Source organism: Anabrus simplex, chromosome 8, assembly GCF_040414725.1.
Source record: "Anabrus simplex isolate iqAnaSimp1 chromosome 8, ASM4041472v1, whole genome shotgun sequence".
NCBI lineage: Eukaryota > Metazoa > Arthropoda > Insecta > Orthoptera > Tettigoniidae > Anabrus > Anabrus simplex.
The window spans coordinates 71,660,418-71,680,387 of record NC_090272.1 but is presented as its reverse complement, the minus strand read 5'-3'; the positions used below and the strand labels follow the sequence as shown (position 1 = coordinate 71,680,387).

The 19,970-nt window shown below is 39.8% G+C and overlaps 1 protein-coding gene across 5 annotated transcripts in view; it reads left to right on the top strand.

The window, feature by feature from the left end:
- The window catches only part of hpo (serine/threonine-protein kinase hippo), a 514,540-nt gene that overhangs the window by 437,973 nt on the left and 56,597 nt on the right, over positions 1 to 19,970 (top strand). For 4 of the 5 annotated variants that reach the window (XM_067152280.2, XM_067152278.2, XM_067152277.2 and 1 more), the window contains one exon: positions 14,780 to 14,860. In XM_067152280.2, the coding sequence (XP_067008381.1) occupies positions 14,780 to 14,860 (81 nt within the window). Of the gene's footprint in view, positions 1 to 10,940; positions 11,066 to 14,779; positions 14,861 to 19,970 lie in introns of those variants that run through there. The other variant, XM_067152275.2, reaches the window with a different exon arrangement.

Below are 19,970 nucleotides of genomic sequence, written 5' to 3'. Positions count from 1 at the left end.
TGCGAGTGAGTCATGTTAGTGTTATCAAACTCGATCGTACTAAGATTCATTTCTCTACCCTACAATAAACTACTTGTCCATCAGGCAGGCCCTATGCTACTTACCGAGCAAGTGGCTGCGTGGTTTGGGTCACGTAGCTATTAGCTTGCATTCGGGAGATAGTGAATTCCAACCCCACTGTCGGCAGCCCTGAGTATGGTTGTCCGTAGTTTCCCATTTTCACATCCAGCAAATGCTGGTGCTGTACCTTAAGGCCACGGCCTTCCTTCCCACTCTTAGTCCCTTTCTATCCCATCATAATATCTATCTATGTTGGTGCGACGTAAAGCAATTTGTATGAAATAAACAAAATCTTTGCTACTTGCGACGTCTAAAGGTTCATGCAGTGGAATCGTATTCTGTATTTACGTCCAAAGTATGCATGTTTTGAGCTAGACTTCTAGCGCGAGAGTCCAGTAATACGACGCGGTGCAGCGCGATTCATTTCTCTTTCAGTTTTGTCAATGTGTATCAAAAAAGCACCCTGGAACAACTAAGGAGGCAGTGTGGAACACGACAACTTGGAGAGCGCTAATTCATAGAATCGCCAATGGTCGGATTCGACTGAACGGATGACATCATCGTAAAAAAAAAAAAAAAAAAAAAAAAAAAACCATGAAGAACAAGGTGGATTTCATTTTGGGCTCGCAATTTTAGCTGCAGAATCACAACTGATTTGAGGTTACCTAAGGTCGCATGCGTACATGAGGAGCTTAATTCAAAATGTGTAAGTCCATCAAAAATAATTTTGAAATATTTCACATACACGCTCAGATTTTAAATTTTCTCCGGCAAGTCGTTTGTTTGATATTTAATAAAACCCGAATAAGCTAGTATTGGAGACCTATCATGGTTGTTATTTTTAAAAATTATAATAATTCTTCCACAGTCAATTTTAGTTTCGACTTACTGCATGGCGCATGATAATAACCGATTTAATTATTTTAAAAATATATTACACTAGAGTAAGTTGATATTACTTTATTTTAAGACATTTATATTACCGGGCGAGTTGGCCGTGCGGTTAGGGGCGCGCAGCTGTGAGCTTGCATCCGGGAGATAGTGGGTTCGAATCCCACTGTCGGCAGCCCTGAGAATGGTTTTCCGTGTTTTCCCATTTTCACACCAGGCAAATGTTGGGGTTGTACCTTAAGGCGACGGCCGCTACCTTCCCACTCCTAGACCCTTCCTATCCAATCGTCACCATAAGACCTGTCTGTGTCGGTGCGACATAAAACAAGACATTTATATTTATCGTATGGCTTTCAGTGCCGGAAATGTTCGGTTCGCTGGTGCAGGCCTTTCTATTTGACGCCCTACGCGTCTGGATGTGGGATGGTGATGATAATGAGGTGGCGAGAGGCATCCGGTGTCGGCACATAGCCTACTTCTGTCGAATAACATCAAGGAGTCTGTTCAAGTCTTTACGTCTCCATTCGACAGGCGAATCACCACCAGCAGCGTCATATGCCCTCACTCCGTATGACCACTGCATAGAGGTCTGAGGTTGAATTCAAGCTTTTGGCACGCAATCTAGTGGTTAGATATCACCACCTCCCTCTTCTACCCTGACGCCCAACATTCTGGTGGTAAACTTATTTTATCACCAGCAGGACTCGAACCGGCTAACCACGATGTCAGGCCATATAGACACAACGTTTTAACAATCATGGTCACTAGGCAGAATTTTTCCAGGAATAGAATATTCACAGCATTTTTCATCTGCATGTATACTATTAGGAACTCCATAAACGCCTCGCATGTACAATCATATAGCAATAGTTCACAATCACATTCTCGACAGAGACGATGCTGATCTTCACCATAGGTGCCATAGGTTACGTGTTGTGTGGGTGAGTTATCCTCTGGGTGCATGGATACATTACCATTATACCACATGAGTGCTTCATCTTCCCCTCCCCGCTTTCTGTCATCATCATTCAAGTTAGAGGTTAGCCAACAAAACACCTTTCTCAATGAATATTTAAGATCCCAGGGGCCGATGACCTAACTGTTAGACCCCTTTAAACAACAAACATCATCATTATTCAAGATCCCTGCTTCAGTAGTTCAATTTAATACTACTTCGGTTAATGCATTCTGAATATCCGTACACGTCCACAAAGGAGTTAAACCGCTTTGAATGAAAAACTGGCGCTTTTGGGACTGACTTATTTTCAAAAGAAAGCTTGCGTTGGACTTCCTGGTGTGTGAAACATAACCTTATTTCGGAAGTGCAGTGTCAACGAATCTGACAGCTGCTTGTATGATGTGATCAGTACCTTACTAGCTGGCATTACGAAGTATCCACTGCCATCCTTAACTGCTTTTTCGAAGTCGATGGACTTTTACGTATTTTGAAAGAAAGCTGCTCCTATCATCATTACGTTGCAAAGAAAACGAAGCCATTGCTTTTTGCGTCTCTAAACTATAGTTTTTGCGAATATCACAAATCATCATCATCATCATCTCTCTCTCTCTCTCTCTCTCTCTCTCTCTCTCTCTCTCTCTCTCTCTCTCTCTCTGTCGGTTCGGTAGAGTCTTACACTTCATAAAATTACGTACTAGAACAGATGAGGCATTTTACCGGGTACAGACACGTTATCATAGTGGTTTCGAACTACGTTTTAGAAAGAACATTACTGATGTATAGTAGGACTACACTGAATGCCTGCACGCAAGACCCACCAACACTCTGGATAAGTTTTAATGGTATAATCGTCTTTAATTTATAATTCTAAAAAATCATTGCTGACGGGTGCTCCAAAGATAACCTTAGTTGGGAGAAGACGCCAACGAAGAAATGGAAGGGATGTAAATGACGCTTACGATTCGAGGAGGCGCGTCCCACGTTCACGCTGAGAGCAAGGGTTCTTGATCTCTATTCTAACGACGTAAGCTATATAACCGTCTTTATTACCAGCAGCACTTTAAAACTGCATGCGGGAGTATTCTTCATTCATATTTTGCAAACAGATACAGATTATTGCTTTGCGACAGCAGAATAAAATCTTAAAAATTATGGGGATAGAGTACATAGATGCAGTGAATAAAGGGCATAAACGTGTTTAAAACGTCCTCCAATAAGAAGTATGGAACAGTGTGTATAGAGTTACACGTATGTGTCAATTATAACAGCACTCAGTTTGCAACATCGTAAAATTACGAAACATTTTAAATATTTTATTGATCGTGCGATTAGGGGCGCGCAGCTGTGACCTTGCATTCGGGAGATAGTGGGTCCGAACCCCACTGTCGACAGCCCTGAAGATGGTTTTCCGTGGTTTTCCATTTTCACACCAGGCAAACGTTGGGGCTGTGCCTTAATTAAAGCCACGATATCCTCCTTCCCACTCTTAGCCCTTTCCTACCCCATCGTCGCCATAAAACCTATCTGTGTCAGTGCGACGTAAAACAATGGTAAAATAATAATAATAATAATAATAAACCTGTTAAATGTATTGGTTCAAGTCTTTCTTGACAGTAATGCAGTTCTTTTTAAAATATGGCAATGGGAGCAAAACCGCGTGGGAAAAATCGGATATACCCAGTTGTGACCCGTGAAAACAGTTTTTTATAATTGATAGTTGAAAGAAAATTAATTATGGGATTTTGGTTTTATTGATGGATATACAATACACGTTAAAAATCTGGCATTTATAGATTTGGCACAACTTGGAATGTTTTAGATTTACTTCCCATCTCAGTGCACTCCTAGGCTACAGCCTTTGGACGTCAGTTTCCTGAGCCGTCTAAACACATTTTATGGTTTAAGAGATGAAAACCTGGCTACTGGATCATCGTAGAAAGGTCGTGACACCAGATAGCCAAGCTTACGTTAGAGCAGCAACCTTGAAAAGTGCCATGTCCGAATTCCAGAAACTACCGAACGAACTGTAACTGCAGGTGGTGAACAACAAAGGCGCTAAGAACCCTAACATTGGTGAGCCACAAGTTAGACCCTCAGGCCTACACCTACAACAGTCATCTCCCTTTGCTGTGTCATCCACTGATTTAGCTCCAGTTCCAAAACATCAACGACCTGTTTCCGAAAGATCAAGAGGAAAAGCTGCCATCATAACCGATCCCCACACAGAAGTGAACTCACAGAGAAAGAAAGAATAATAACAAACCCACAGAGAGACAGATACATATAAAATTGTTCAGTGCAAGTGTCAACCAAACGGATAAGACGAAAAATCAAGATGCGGACAGTGACTTTGGGATTGGAAATGGGTGATCACGAGTTGACATGTCTTCTTTACAATGAACCCTGTACATCTACAAAGGGATCTGGAAAGTGCCGTATATTGGCCTAAGAGTGCTGCACGGAATGGAAATACGACTAATTAACTGGATGTGTATACCTGCGTTCCATGTTTCGGAGAGAAATAATATACTACCTGGTTATACCCCATTGACTATCCGGTTCTACCCCTGGGTATGGAATATCTTGTGATAATTATTGACATTGACAGTAGTAAACAATTGAAACCAAATATTGAACTACATAGGTGGTATTATGCAGTTAACATTTGAGTTTATTTGGACATTATTTCTAACAAAAAATAATTTAGAACCGCTTAATTTCGATTATTTTTCCTTAGCGTTTCGTTTAGTTTTTGGTCTTCTACTCCCAACATAGAGGGATAGAACAGCGATGAAGCCTACGGTTCTAAGGGTGTTTCCCTATGTATTATGTAAAACTTCAATTTTTTAATGAGATGGAATTCTTCCATTTTCTCGTACCGTAAGTTTTAAGTTTGGGCTGATAACAGTTGCTTCACGTTTTCACTATTAGTGAAGATTTATTTCTGGAAATATATGCGCAGCGGACTTAAAACCATATCTTAGTTTTCATCTGTGGATATTCTTGATATAATCCTTTCCTGCGCCCCATCGAAACAATAATATTATTGTTCCACGTTCCTTCTAACTGCTATTAGTTTTAACTAATGTCAGTGAGTCGGATTTTTTCCTGCAGTGTTTCATTCATATACTGGAAGTCAATGACACGAAGTTGTTGCATTGAAACACCCTTAGAACCGTAGGCTTCATCGCTGTTCTCCCTCTATGTTGGGAGTAGAAGACCAAAAACTAAACGACGGTGTTGCAATGGCCGCCAAAACAAAAACAAAACCTCTCCATATCATCACTGCCATTACTATGATATGCTGTAAATTTTGTCATTAGATAAAATAAGATGTTCGGTTTGTCCTGGTAAAGTTAGGTATATATTCCCTTTCATTTAACTAGTCTTTACTTAATACACTGTTATAACTTCTTGTAAATGATGCAAATAATAATAATAATAATAATAATATCAACAATCAATACTGATCTGCATTTAGGGTAGTCACCCATATGGCAGATTCCTTATCTGTTGTTTTCCCAGCCTTTTCCTAAATGATTGCAAAGAAATTGGAAATTTATTGAACATCTCCCTTGGTAAGTTATTCCAATCCCTAACTCCCCTTCCTGTAAACGAATATTTGCCCAAATTTGTCCTCTTGAATTCCAACTTTATCTTCATATTGTGATCTTTACTACTTTTAAAGACGCCTCTCAAACTTATTCGTCAACTAATGTCATTCCACGCAAAGTTCTCCGCTGACAGCTCGGTACATAACATTTTAGTCGAGCAGCTCGTCTTCTTTCTCCCAAGTCTTCCCAGTCCTAACTTTGCATCCCTCTTGTATTCTTCAAGCAATTGTTCTTTTACAATTTTTTCTCAATTTCCATAATCATCTTCATATTTTTCCTTGTCGATACGGACCGATGACCACGGAGGTTTGCGCCTTACCATAACAAAAACCATCGCCAGCTAACTCAGACAATATTTCTTGTTAGCAATGCTTGGCGTCTAAGTCTAAATTCATTCTGTTGTCGTAGTCGGTACGCTAAAACTGTATAAAACAAATGACTGGAACTTGTATTCTCTATAACTTTTATTACGGTGTGTAATACTTTCCGATAGAATCAATAACATAGGTATTTTAGAATTTAAATTTTAGGCACCTTCGCCTAAACTGCCATTTCACCCAGCGTGAATAAAAATTATTTATAAGCTAGACTGTAGCACCGTATCCCCGAATTTTACATACCGATTTTCATTAAATTCTCTTCAGCCATTTTCTCGTGATGCATGTACATACATACATACATACATACAGAAATGACGAAAAATTAAAAAGTGCATGTTCTTGTTACTGTGGACACGACCGATACATACGGCAACTCTGAACAATGTACGGACAAAACTACTATGTACATATATTGTCGTTCTTTGCAGGCGAAGGTGCTGGAGGATCGTGTGGAGAGCACTTTGATATAATAACGAAGATAGGATAGTTGAGAAGTTTTAAGAATATTATGCAAAAAACAAAGAGTATGAAGTGTGCGGCGCTCTTGAGAGCGAAACCATCCGATTTGTGTGTACAACGGAGTAACTTGGTCATCGTAACGAAGTGCAGGATAAGGAGCTTTCTGAGCATACTGTAATTTATTTCCCTATTCTAATCTGAACTATTTCGCATTAATCAAAATGGAGTAAAGCAGGAGATACAACAAGCATTTTCTGTCGGCATGTAAGAGATATCTGGTGACACATTCGGTGTTTACCCTACATGATTATTTGAAACCGTAATAAGTTATCCGATAGATTTACAGTTTCTCAGGCAGTCTAAATGGCTTGAGATCAAAACGCCTTCTCGCGATAGCTGGGGGCATACGAGTTCGATTTAATAATAATAATAATAATAGGTCTAATAATAATAATAATAATAATAATATAAAGCTTGGGATGGAAAAACGATAGGAGTACGTAAACGAAAGCCTAGACCTTTTGTGTAATCCTTCTCAAGAGAGATGACTAAGCACCGCATATAAGGATGGCTGTAGCTGAAAACAGTTTATTACTTGTATGACCGTGCAGTAACGCATACATCCTCTTCATAATAACTAAAATTAAATCAACACCGGAAATGAGTACTGACTGTTTGGCCTTGCTTAGGGGAGGTTTATATCGTTTTATACTGTCTTGAAATAGGATGTTCTCTTCAAAATGAATTCCTAACTTGATGTTTCCGTTCACAAAGTTTTAACCGATACGTTCATGGATACTAATTTCCTTAGCGTGTTCCGTTTGATATGGAGATCTATGGGAGAATGTCCCGTGTGCTCATGATATACTTGTTTTTATTCAGACACTTCGTAATGAGATAAATATATATATTGTTAAAACTGTTGCTGTTAATAAGATCAGAATTGTGATGTCTCCATTCAGTCAGATACTTATTCGCGGGAGCGTGACAGCTATGTGGCATCGTCGCTGCCTTCTCACTAAGATATTTCCGGTTTGAATCCCGGTCACTGAATGGGGATTTTCGTAATGAAAAGTCACGTTCTAGTGGTTCACATTCCACATAATTCTAGAGGTCCCTTGGCTATAATCGCGATATCGGCAATCATGTTGTTACTTCGCTTGCTTTTTATATTTACAATCTTTCGTCGATTAGCCAGTTCTATTGGGCCTATTTGTAAATTTACTGTATGAGTTATTTTGTAAAGTTGTCCGGAATTACACGTCATGGAGGTACTCTGTCGTGTCGGGGAGTCACGCAAAGTCCTGACCCTCGAAAAACGCCGGAAAGCCGTCTGTTTCGGACACATCTTCCAAAATGACGAATACAGCCTGATACAACTGATCAAAGGAAACGTGAACTTGGAGCGAAGGTTATCCTGGGCGCAGAACCTCTGATACTGGTTCGACATTTACGATATGGCAACTCTGATACGGAAAGCTTAGAATAGTGCCATCTTTCGATAGGAGAAGACACAAGATAATGATGATCTGTATCTGTAGCTATTTCTATGAACTGTTGAAATGGAACTAGTACAATACTTTTTTTTTTTTTTTTTTTTGCTAGTTGCTTTACGTCGCACCGACACAGATAGGTCTTATGGCGACGATGGGACAGGAAAGGGCTAGGAGTGGGAAGGAAGCGGCCGTGGCCTTAATTAAGGTACAGCCCCAGCATTTGCCTGGTGTGAAAATGGGAAACCACGGAAAACCATTTTCAGGGCTGCCGACAGTGGGGTTCGAACCTACTATCTCCCGAATACTGAATACTACTTTAGTCCATTCACCGAGCTGGAGCTCTTTTACGTCGTAAGCCCTCAACTATCTCGGAGGTCGGAGGTTCTCCGTCCACGATAATCTCCTGCACCCGTATCCACGTTTCCCTTCTATCTTGCCTTCAATGATCTGTTGTATCAAGCTGTGTTAGTAACTGCAGCAAAAGTGACCGAAATAGGCTGTTTTTTATTATTTTTTATATACACGGATGCCATTCTCTTGTTAGACACCATGCTAGGTACTTGAAATATGACACATTTCCATTGGGGTTTCTAGGGATATACTAGCGTTGGAGATTTCCTGTTTGCCGATTACCATGAATTTTGTTTTATGAATATTTAATTTTTGGCCGAACTCTTTGCTGACTTAATTTTATCATCATCATCATCATCATCATCATCATCATCATCTCATAAAGGATGATAAATGTTGATAACAGAAATTTTCTAGGCATTTTCTGTTCTGAGTGTATTTTTCGGTGAAGCTTCGGGAACATCAAACCCTACTGGACTTTCAGCCCGGAAATCTTATGTTATCAACGAGATGATGACACTAAAAGCCTATATCGTAAATAAATAGTTGACTTACCTGTAGAAGAAATTCACTGTACGCCTGTAGTGTAATTTGTTTATAAGATTATCTTATAAAATATGTTACCTTTTCAACGGTAAGGCTTTCAAGATTGAGTGTTTTTATTAACTTTCGGTACACGTTTCTCCCAAATGATAAAGTAATTTAAGATAGAACTTTTTTTTTTGGTAAGACAATCCCGATAATTGGCGTAATTGACATAAATTGCCAGATCCCTTTTTATGTAACTTAAAAGCTTTCCATTCTGTCGCCCGACTCGTTGGCTGAATGGTCAGCGTACTGGCCTTCGGTTCAGAGGGTCCCGGGTTCGATTCCCGGCCGAGTCGGGGATTTTAACCTTCATTGGTTAATTCCAGTGTTTCGGGGGCTGGGTCTTTGTGCTGTCTCCGACATCCCTGCAACTCACACACCACACATAACACTATCCTCCACCACAATAATACGCAGTTACCTACACATGGCAGATGTCGCCGACCCTCATCGAAGGGTCTGCCTTACAAGGGCTGCACTCGGCTAGAAACAGCCACACGAAATTATTATCCCAGTCTGTCGAACACACGAGGTCAGTATAACTATTACTACACTATAAAATTACCTGCAAAAACACACTATAAAACGAGGAATGAAAGTAATAGTGTGTATTGTCATAATAAAAATAAGTGTATATTTTCATTATTTTGCTTAATAGTGTTTTCTTGCAGGTATTTTATAGTGTAATCTATATATTAAAAATTGATTAAAACTAAAATCAGTCAGTCCGGCCATTCTATCGATTTCCTTAATTTTTTAAAAAACTGAAAGGTATTCATGCACAGATTTGTCAGCAGGTACTATGAATCACTTAACTTCCGCCTCCCTCAAATTATTTGATTTTTCAATTTTTTGTCTCCTTGGTTCTAATTGAGGTAAGGGAGTTCGTTTTGGCCTAAGAACGCTCAGTGGATCAAGCTCTTTCATTTCAGCTCGTAACTATGCAACTTGATTGATTCTGAGGAAAGTTATGAGTGCACATTCAATTTGACGTCTCATTTCTTCAACATGTTTTTCTCATTGAAGCAATCATATCTTTCGTTCTGATTGAGGCACGCAGTTCGTTTTGGTCTAAAAACACTCGGTGGATCAAGCAATTTCTTTTGAGGTAATAACTACTTAAATTGGTAGATTCTGAGAAAAGTTATGAGTATATTTGTCGAAAGACTTTTTAACAGTTCGGCGCGTAGTGTTGTTCCAAGGAATGTTTAATTCAGTTTCTTTGTGTGACGTATTTTCAAGTGTTTTGTTGACATAATATTACATTCTGTTACCACAGCAGATCATGTGCTTTATTTCATTAACTCGAAACTCTGCAAATACACCCGTGAGGATAGTAATGAACAATACCATACTTTGTACATTGCGGGCGGAGCCAGCGGGGAAACTGCTAGTATTTATATTACATTTGTGTGTTTGGCAGACTGAAAAGCTTTTGTATTTATATTACATTTGTGTGTTTGGCAGACTGAAAAGCTTTTAAGTTACATTTAACCGAGTCGACATCTTGTATTAGAAACTCGTGAATGAATTGTTGTGGAATGAGAAACGGTGGTGGCATATTGGTGGTACCATAATACCTCTCTCTTTGTGCACGTCTCTTCTTGCATGTGTTGTAACTAACTGCTGAAAGGCATAAGAAAAAACGTCATGAATTAACCAAACTAATCTACGCTTTTGGTGCAGGATATGATTTCACATTAACAGTCATGTGATCCATGCATGCAGAAGAGGAAGTTAAATCCTCCTATCTCTAACTAAGGCAGTGGTTTTCACAGTAATGAGACATGCTTGTTTTGAACTTCCAGTGAGCTGTGTTGAGCCGTCAGGGAATAACTTCGATGGTTTCCGTGTTCGCTGAAGTGCATTATGAACATTATTATAATGAGTTCATAACCTATATACTGCAGTCGTAATGTCGTGTATAATGGACAAGAATATTTTCGCTGTTTGAGGGGTTTTTCAGCGCTACCCAGTTGTCATACAATAACATTTTCATGTTTCTACTGCATTCGTGTGATATGTGCTAATAAATACTGAATTTCATTCTTGGAAAGTACTGAACTCCAGTGAAGTGTGTATCTTTCGTACGTGTTGAAACCAGTGTGACATTAGTGTGCGGTCTTCGAGTTAAAACAAAGACATGGAAACATTAGTATTCAAGAATGGAGGCGTATTCGGTCCCATGGAACCAACAATCCACTGCAAGACTTGCAAGGACCGACGGCATAGAAGGATTAATGGTGCTAACCAAGAGAAGGACAAAGGGTTAGTGTGGTTTGTTTTTTGTAGTGGTGGTGGAGGTGAAAAGTGTGCTGGTTTGTGCTTCAAATTTTTGGCAAATTCACTTAATCTCGTCATTTCTCTTTGAATGATGTTTCTCCATTGCGTAAGTATGCGGCGAACGGATGACCATATTCTTAACAGAATTCTTCTCTTTGTTTCTTCTGAAGAATATTGAGAGTACAGTGCATATTTCTCTAAATGGTTTCTATATCATATGGTATTTTCATGTATTAATTTATGCGAATATTCAATGAAAATTTATAGTTTAGAAAACCGACGTCCATCCTTTCTTGCGTCGAAATGTTAACACATCTGATATCTCTTAAATTTAGAAATTCAAGAGCGTTTCACCTTGGATAAACTCTTGCCTTTTTTATTATTATTATTTTTTTTTTAAATTTTATTTGATGGTTTGTTCCAGATTCGTGCGTGTGAGGTCAGCAACTTTTCCCTCAAAATCCCTTCGATGTTTTCACGCTCGATTCAGATAATGCCGTGAATGAGTATTCATTTATACAACCTTTGAGTACTAACTTTCTTTTTAGGTCCAGTTTGTTCCACAGTAATATTCTGTTAATTTCTAAATATGGCATATTTAAGAAATCACTAAATCATTATTTGTTTTACTTTCATACAGCCGTTTATATTGAGTAGTTCTTTCAGAATACTTGTTTTTAAGATATACAGGTTAGTATATATAAAAGATAGCTCCAATTTATGGACACATTTTCTTTCTGATATACGATTACGCTTTTATAGGCCCTACTGTTGCCATTCTTTTCCAGAGATTATTATTACCTTCCACTTTAATAATTAACTTTCCTTATATTCAAGCATGACACGTTAAAGGTGAAACTATTGACCCCAAAGTGATTTTTCGCAATAGCGATATTACGCGAATTGTTTTTGAAGGCTTGTGCTTCTGTGTGTGCATTTTCCACGACCTGTAAAACAGTTTTTAATATATTTTGAATCTGGAATAAAATGGGAAAGTTATACTAAATTTCGTTATAAATGCGAAACCGACGATTTTAAAAATGGAACTTTTTTTTTCCTTCCTGGAAACTTAAGCCGAGGTGTTTGTGCTGAAATGTCATATAGAATTTGCCCAAATAGCTCTGCAATTGTATATGGACTCTTACCGCCAGTGTGGATACTAAAAGATATTTCAATAAATACAACTTGTAATTTATAGAACATGAATAACAGAACAAAATATTAAGACATGTTCTGTGATTTTCTTCAGTATTGTCAGTGATTCATGAGCATGAGTTTATTCTGATTTTTTTTTAAGTATTCTGATTTTGCTTCAATATAAATTAGTTTTTTCATTGTTATAGTTGAGCCTATCCCAATTTAAAATAGATTTACTGTACAATGTTATTATACCTCATGCGTTTTATCTTACTACTAGCTGTTGTAACCCGTCCTTGTTTTGTTAGTTTTTGTAATTGCAGCAGTAATGCCATCTAATGGAGATGAGTGGCAGTGTAAGAGACAGAGCACACCTGAGCTAACAGCCACTGTGATTTTATTGTTGATGAGGTTTAGGAGCTTAGGACATTGTAGGCCCATCACATTTCATTTTCCTCTGCTTGATGATAGGGTTTCCACGCACAAGGGCGTGCGTCCTTTTCGGAGTATTCGTTCCTTCCTGTTTTTCTAATTTCGATAGTTATCTTCATTATCGTGCTTATAAATAGCGGCTAATGACCAGGGGTTTTTGCAGCTTATAAACACAAACACGACGACAGTCATCACCACCAACGCCAGTTTCATTGGTTATTGCGAATGAGCAGTATTTCCTCGTCAATATTGATTGCCGTTGATGGACTTAGTAATAAAGCTCCAAATTTGTAAATATATCCATTGTTGTTGCTCGTACTGTAAAATGACCGGATATGAGAGATAACGTTTTTAAACCTCTCCGCAGTGCTCATACGGAGTGAGGGCATATGACGCTGTTAGTGATTCGCCCGTCGGATAGGGAGTCTTAAGCAGACCCCTTGGTGCTATTCGACAGGAGTGGGCTATGTGTCGGCACCGGGTTTCACCCTCTCCCTTCCTACTATCATATATCACGTCACTCATTTCATCTCATTAACTCCTCTGATGAGGTTGACGTCAGAAATGGTATCCGGTCATACAAACCCGCAACGACAGATTAATCTTACCTCATACCCGACCCCGTAGAGAAACGGGGCGAGGGTTGAACAAACAAAAAGAAAAGTAATGACTTCCGTGGAAATTGTACCTAAAATTATGAAAGAGATTAGATTTTTTAAAACGTGATTTGTTACTATTTGCATTCTTGTTGTTTGACCAAGGAAGATAGAAAGTTGATATTTTACACGTATTTTGCCCTACTTGAAGTTAAAAGATGAGCTAGAGGCGTGCGCGGCTGTGAGCTTGCCTCCGGGAGATAGTCGGTTCGAATCCCATTGTCGGCAGCCCTGAAGATGGTTTTCCGTGGTTTCCCATTTTCACACCAGGCAAGTGCTGGAGCTGTACCTTAATTAAGGCCACGGCTGTTTCCTTCCAACCCCTAGGTCTTTCCTATCCATCGTCGCCATAAGACAAAAAAAGATGAGTAAAGTTCAGTAAAATTTCTTAGATATTAACCTACAAACATGTAGGTATCCTTAATATTTGCAGCATCGTGTTAAAAAAAATGAACAGACTCTTATTTAAGTAGTTTCATGCTTCGTTGGTATACGCGGAAAGCCGTGACGTGAAATTTTCCTGGATCTTCTTACGTATCTGATAACGGGAGTTACGTTGCAGTTTCGTATTGTATCTCAGTATGTGCAAGATTGTTGGAAAAATAAATTCCTAGAACGTTAACGTTGTGCTTTGACAGTAATGTAGACACACCAGTGTATAAAGACCATTTTAGTTTTAGGTGGACAGTTGGCCACTGTCTAGGTCTAGATCCACTCCTGTCGCTCTGCTTGTATGTCTTTCCCACTATGAAAGCACTTTGCCTCACATATGTTGCTTCGTTTGAAGTTTTGGAATGTTGAAATCTACAGCCTCATGCGCGCACACACACACACACACACACACACACACACACGCACGCACGCACGCACGCACGCACAAAAAGAGAAAGTTCAGTTCTCCTTTATAACTTTACTTCAGTAGCCTACTAATCGTGATTTTTTCAGTTTTTCTTTCATATTTTAAGAAAGTATCAGGAGAGTAGGTCTATGTTATTTCCCCGCTCAAGAAATCCAAGTAATACGGCTGAGGATGCCGTCACGCTGACCACTTGGTTTTCAAATATCTGCAGGCCATCTGTCTGGGCAGCAGTCGTCATTGCAGGCCAAGCCGCTAATTTTAGAAGAGAAGTTACATTCATTCATTCATTCATTCATTCATTCATTTTTATTGTAGAATGTTATGCCTTCCTCATTCAGTTAATCCTATTCTCTTCCTCAAAGCGTTATTAATTATACGTTAATTCCATTAAATGAACAGTGTTTCGTGATTAGTATCACATCTTTAATTGGGTTTGATTTAAGATAGAAGCTCATTCTATCAGAATTCTTCACGTTCAGGAAAATATTTTTATCTCATCATTGCATTGAGATGTGATACCATAATTATCTGTGTAAGCATTAAGAAGTGTTCTTAGTATAATTTATTCCTGAACATAGGTGTATATTATGCTAATTTTTAAACATTTCTTTTCAGTGAGCTGAAGAAGCTCTCAGAAGAGAGTTTAACTCGGCAGCCGGAGGAAGTATTTGACATCATCTGTAAATTAGGAGAAGGGTGAGTAGTCTTTTTTCCATTTAAAAATACGGACCACCTCTTGTAAAAGTGTCCGTTTTCGTGTTATGTGCAGAAAACTTGAGAAGAATATGCCATGGAAGCAACGATTTGTATAGATATCAGAATAGATCCGCTATTTGCATGGTTCCCATCCTACTTCAATATGGGGACTAAACATACTACTGTATCCGAATTATAGTTGATGTAAGGGGTGGGAATAAATTACCTCATTCAAATTACTCTAAATTATGAATATACAGTAAGATATGCTTTATAGTTCATTTCTTTTTTACTTTTTTTTACATTGAATCTATCATTGTTCAGCTTGCCCACAAACAACCCACTTCCACAAGGGAATTGAGCCAACGGCACGTGGTGTTCCCAAGCGGTCACCCATCCAAGTGTTGCTAAGCGGTCACCCATCCAAGTGTTGCTTAACTGCGGTGATTGGACAAGAACTGGTGTATTCAACATGGTATGGCCGTTGGTGAATTGGTGAGAGGAGATTGATTTGGGTAAATTTGACGAGAAGAAGAGGTAGAATGGTAGAACACATCTTAATACACCCATGACTTGTTCAGTTTGTTTTTGAGGGAAGTGTAGGTGGTAAGAACGGTAGGGGTAGACCAAGGTATGAATATGACAAGCAGATTAGAGCAGATGTAGAACGCAGTAGTTACGTAGAAGTGAAAAGGTTAGCAGAGGATAGAGTAGCATTGAGAGCTGCATCAAACCAGTCTGTGGACCGATGACCCAAACTACAACATGATTCTTTAAATTCTAGATGTTCCTAAAAATAAGGGAGGTGCATGGTGCTTGGATAGTACACCCTAAAATAACACCAAACGCCCCTGTGAATATGCATCCTATGGTCGATCGTGGAGCCTATGTCTGTATATGTCATCGACTCTAATGGATGTGTTCTGTAAATTGAGTTCCTTTTGGTTTATAATCAGTTCACTCTTCAAGTCATGCCTGCTCTCATTATAGTGTCCTAGAGTTATATACTCTAATGCGACTGTAATTTGATCAGAACATATGATTCTCTGTTTGAAACTAATCAAATTGTATGAATTGTCAACAAATCGAAACTTGTACGGGGATTATGACATAATGTAATACTACTATTTCAACAAAGAGACAACCTCAACTAATATTAAGCAGTGATGAAAACAAAAATAGAAACTCTAACAGTTTATCTTAATAATACTCAGCAGAAGTATGAAATGTTCTTATTTTTCGACCACTTTTCCCCACAACTGTCGCGAGTGCGAACTGTATAGCACATGTTGCTTTGGCCTTGTTTTACGACCGGATGCCCTTTCTGACTCCAACCCTATGTGGAGGGATATAATCACTATTGGGTTTTTCTGTGGTGGTTGGTAATATGTTATCTGAATATGAAAAGTGTTGGGACAAACACAAACACACAGTCCCCGGGCCAAAAGAACTAATCAGAGGCGATTAAAACCCTCCACCCGGCCGGGAATCGAACCAGAAACCCTCTGAACCGAAGGTCTCAACGCTGACCATTCAGTCAGTGAATCGGACAGTAATACGAAATGTCTATTGCATATTAAATGTAACGGAAGACAGGTACGCTATGAAACAAGTTGTGTACTTATTAAAAATGTGACTTAATTTTACAGACTTTATACGTTTATACTGGCGATATTTGAAAACCACATTAGAAAAATACAGTATAAGCCTAAATAACAATGTCGATTGCCACACCCAGTGTCGAAATGTGTAATGTGATTTCCATACTACCAGGATAAATTATTTCATTATTATGTGGCATAATTCATTCATGGCAACCAATAAGACATTTCATACAATAGAAATAGTAAATATTGCACATTCGAATTTGCCTCACTTATATACAGACGACTCAATCTAGTGAGTGCGCCCAGCACACTCCGGTGACGTCATCGGGGAACCGATTCTTCGCATGCGACATTGAGTGCGACCTCGGAGTCGTAGAAACTGATCCTCGCGATTCCAGGCGTCATTCGCGCACATCACTACCATTTACTGCCTACCTCGGCGGGAAGAAGGGAGTAGGGGGTGTAGTTGCCATGGAAACGTGGGCATGCCCACTGCTGACTGGATCAAGTTACTTGGAGTTGCCAAACCTCTCACTTCTGAGTGGTCTGAACGATAAACAAATGAGTCGGAAACGAGGGGAAGGAAAACGGAATGCAGAAATGTGGCAACACCGTGCAATGCTCCTCCCTCCAGCCCTAACTGTCAGAATGGTTCTTTCAATATTACGGGTATAGACGTAGCCATCTGAGGCATTTATGATGGTTCAAAGTAGTTTCAGGGGGTTAATCTTTCACCTTTGTTGTTGCTAGCGTTCATGGATCATTTACTGAATGTATGGAATGGCCGGGAGGAATTAAGTTGAGTGGAAATATATTAAACAGTTTGGCCAGTGCCGACTTGGTCCGAAAAGCAGACAATGCTGAAAGCTTGCAATCTAATATCCTCGAGTTTGAAAAGAGGTGTAGCGAGTATGGTACGAAAATCATTTTCAGTACTAAATTATGTCAGTAGGGAAGAAACCTTAGACGATCGAATGCCAGGTAGATCATTTCAAGTACTTACCATGTTATCTCAGGATGGTAGTATACTAACAAGGAAACCCTTCCATCAGCTAATCTCCGATCTGATTGCGATTTGATACAACGACTTCAGTAGAAATGTTTTATTCAGCCATAACAAAATTAGATGCCTAGTCGAATATTTAGTACCTGTTTTGGGGTGTCAAAGTTTGCTCATTTAAGCACCGCATAGACAAGCGTAGCGGCGAGGCGGACGGCCGGTCGGTCCATGTGTCATGCTCTCACTTCTCTCGTAGACACACACATTACTTCCCTAGCCTCGGCAATCACTAGCACTATGCGGTGAATGGGACGGCGCGGTCCTGCGTACATACATATACATACACATAGTATGTAAACACCGACGCACTATCGTGTAAAGAAAATAATATTATTGCCGTAGAAAACTTTTTTTTTTGTGGCGGATTAACTTCGCATTAACGCATCAAATGTTTTCTGCGATGCAAGGGTAGGAAAGTGTTAGGATTGGGAAGGAAGCGGCCGTGGCCTTAGGCCTGGCGTCCCATTCGCCTCATGGAGTGGCAGCGATTGCCGAGGTTAGAGAAATAGATGATATACAAAATATTATCCGCATCCTCATTTCCTTCGTCCGCATCCGCGAATGGTTATCCCAAGGTATTGAAACGGAATGATCTGCTAACATAATACAACAGGCCTAATATCTGGTACCAGACCCTCTACAGTCACAGGTTTATGAGGGATTTCCTCTTGCGACAACTACCGACATATTGAGCGGTTCTCTTTCGAACTTTTATTCGTTCCTTCCACTAACTGCGGGCAGGAGCCAGATAGACTTAACAAGCAAGAGTATACCTGAGTGAAAAATCAATAACCTTCATTATTTAGAAATTATCAGTTAAATTATCCGCACTGCAATACAGTTTGCATCCGCCAAGACACCAAATTCGCGGATACCCGCATCCGTGCAGGGCTCTAGGAATTACTGTAAGTCGATGGATGGAGCTGTACGTGTAAAGTGGTCTCGGTGGTAGGGTCATCTGGGGCGAACTGAGGATAAGTTATCTAGGAGAATAATGGACACGGCCACGGAGAGTAAGAGAAGCAAGAGGGAGACCAAGACGACGATGGCTAGTCATAGGTTATAAACTTGTTTTTTAAATTTTTTTAAGATAAGAGGTGTCGAACCAAACGAGGCGACAGAACAAGTTAAAATAGAGGATTTCGGAGAGATTAGCTAATTCAGAAAGACTTGCAGACTGAACGCTGAAATGTTTAACAGTCTACACATTATGAAGATGTATATGTGTAGTATAAAACCTCCCTTGGGCGAACTTTCCACTAAACGCATTCCGAGATTTATTGACATTGATTATTAATTATTAGTGAGGGAATTAGCGTTTACATAACTGTGTTCGATGGGTGTTCAGCTAGTCTGAAATAATTTCAATTCTATTTCTGCCACTTGTCACGCTAGCCGCTGACAACCAAATTTCTCCCAACAGCTAACCAATGCAGTCTGTCAAATGATACTAAGGATGACTTGATGTGACAGATGTGGATTAGTAGGCCTACATATCTTGGTTTGTATCGAATTTATATTGATATCAGTATATTGGTACCGATATCTTTATTTTATTTTATTTTATTTTATATTTTTCATACTTGCCTGCTGCCATATCTTGATGGATACAGTACTTTTGTATCCATCTCTTGGCACGGGCCAGAGTAAACTGTAGCTTCCACCGAAGTCCCAGTCTCATCCATGGCTGTGACAATATGGAAGCTGCTGGGGTATGGGTGGTGCTGAGTAATGACATTCAGAGCATGACTGGTGCATCTGAGTGTTATGAAAGGTGTTGCTCATAGGGTCAGTCCTGCTGCAATAGCACTTTCTGACCCATTGAGGAAAGCAATGGCAAACTACCTCACTCCTCGTCTTGCTTAGTACGCCTCGTTTTGGTGCTGCCATTGGTTTTTGCGGTTTCCTTATAACTGCATAACCTTTGGTGGTGCTATTTGAGGATCCAACCAGCCTCTGGGCTGATGACCTAACAGACACAGACATTTTTGATACAGCATCCTACCTGGTGGCCATGATAGTTAAGGCGTCAAGTCTATGTCGTCTGACACTGTGATTAGCCGGTTCGAGTCCCATTGATGGAGAAAGTTTTCACCACCAGGATGTTGGCCGGCAGGGTCGGAGAGGTGGTGGTATACAATTTCTAATCACTAGATTGCGTGCCAAAAGCTGGATTCAACTCCATACCTCTCCGCAGCGTTCATATGGAGTGAGGTGGTATGACGCTGTTGATGGTGATTCGTCCGTCGGTTGCAGACGTTAAGCCTTGGTGTTATTCGGCAGGAGTGGGCTGGACATTGAGTTTCACCCCCCTCTCTCATTATCATCATCAAACACCACACAGAAATATACACCGTCGGCGGATGCAGAGTGGGTCTCGGCCCAAATGAACATGGCTGGACCGTGGTCCGACAGCACTGCACTCCGACCGGCTAACCGAGCA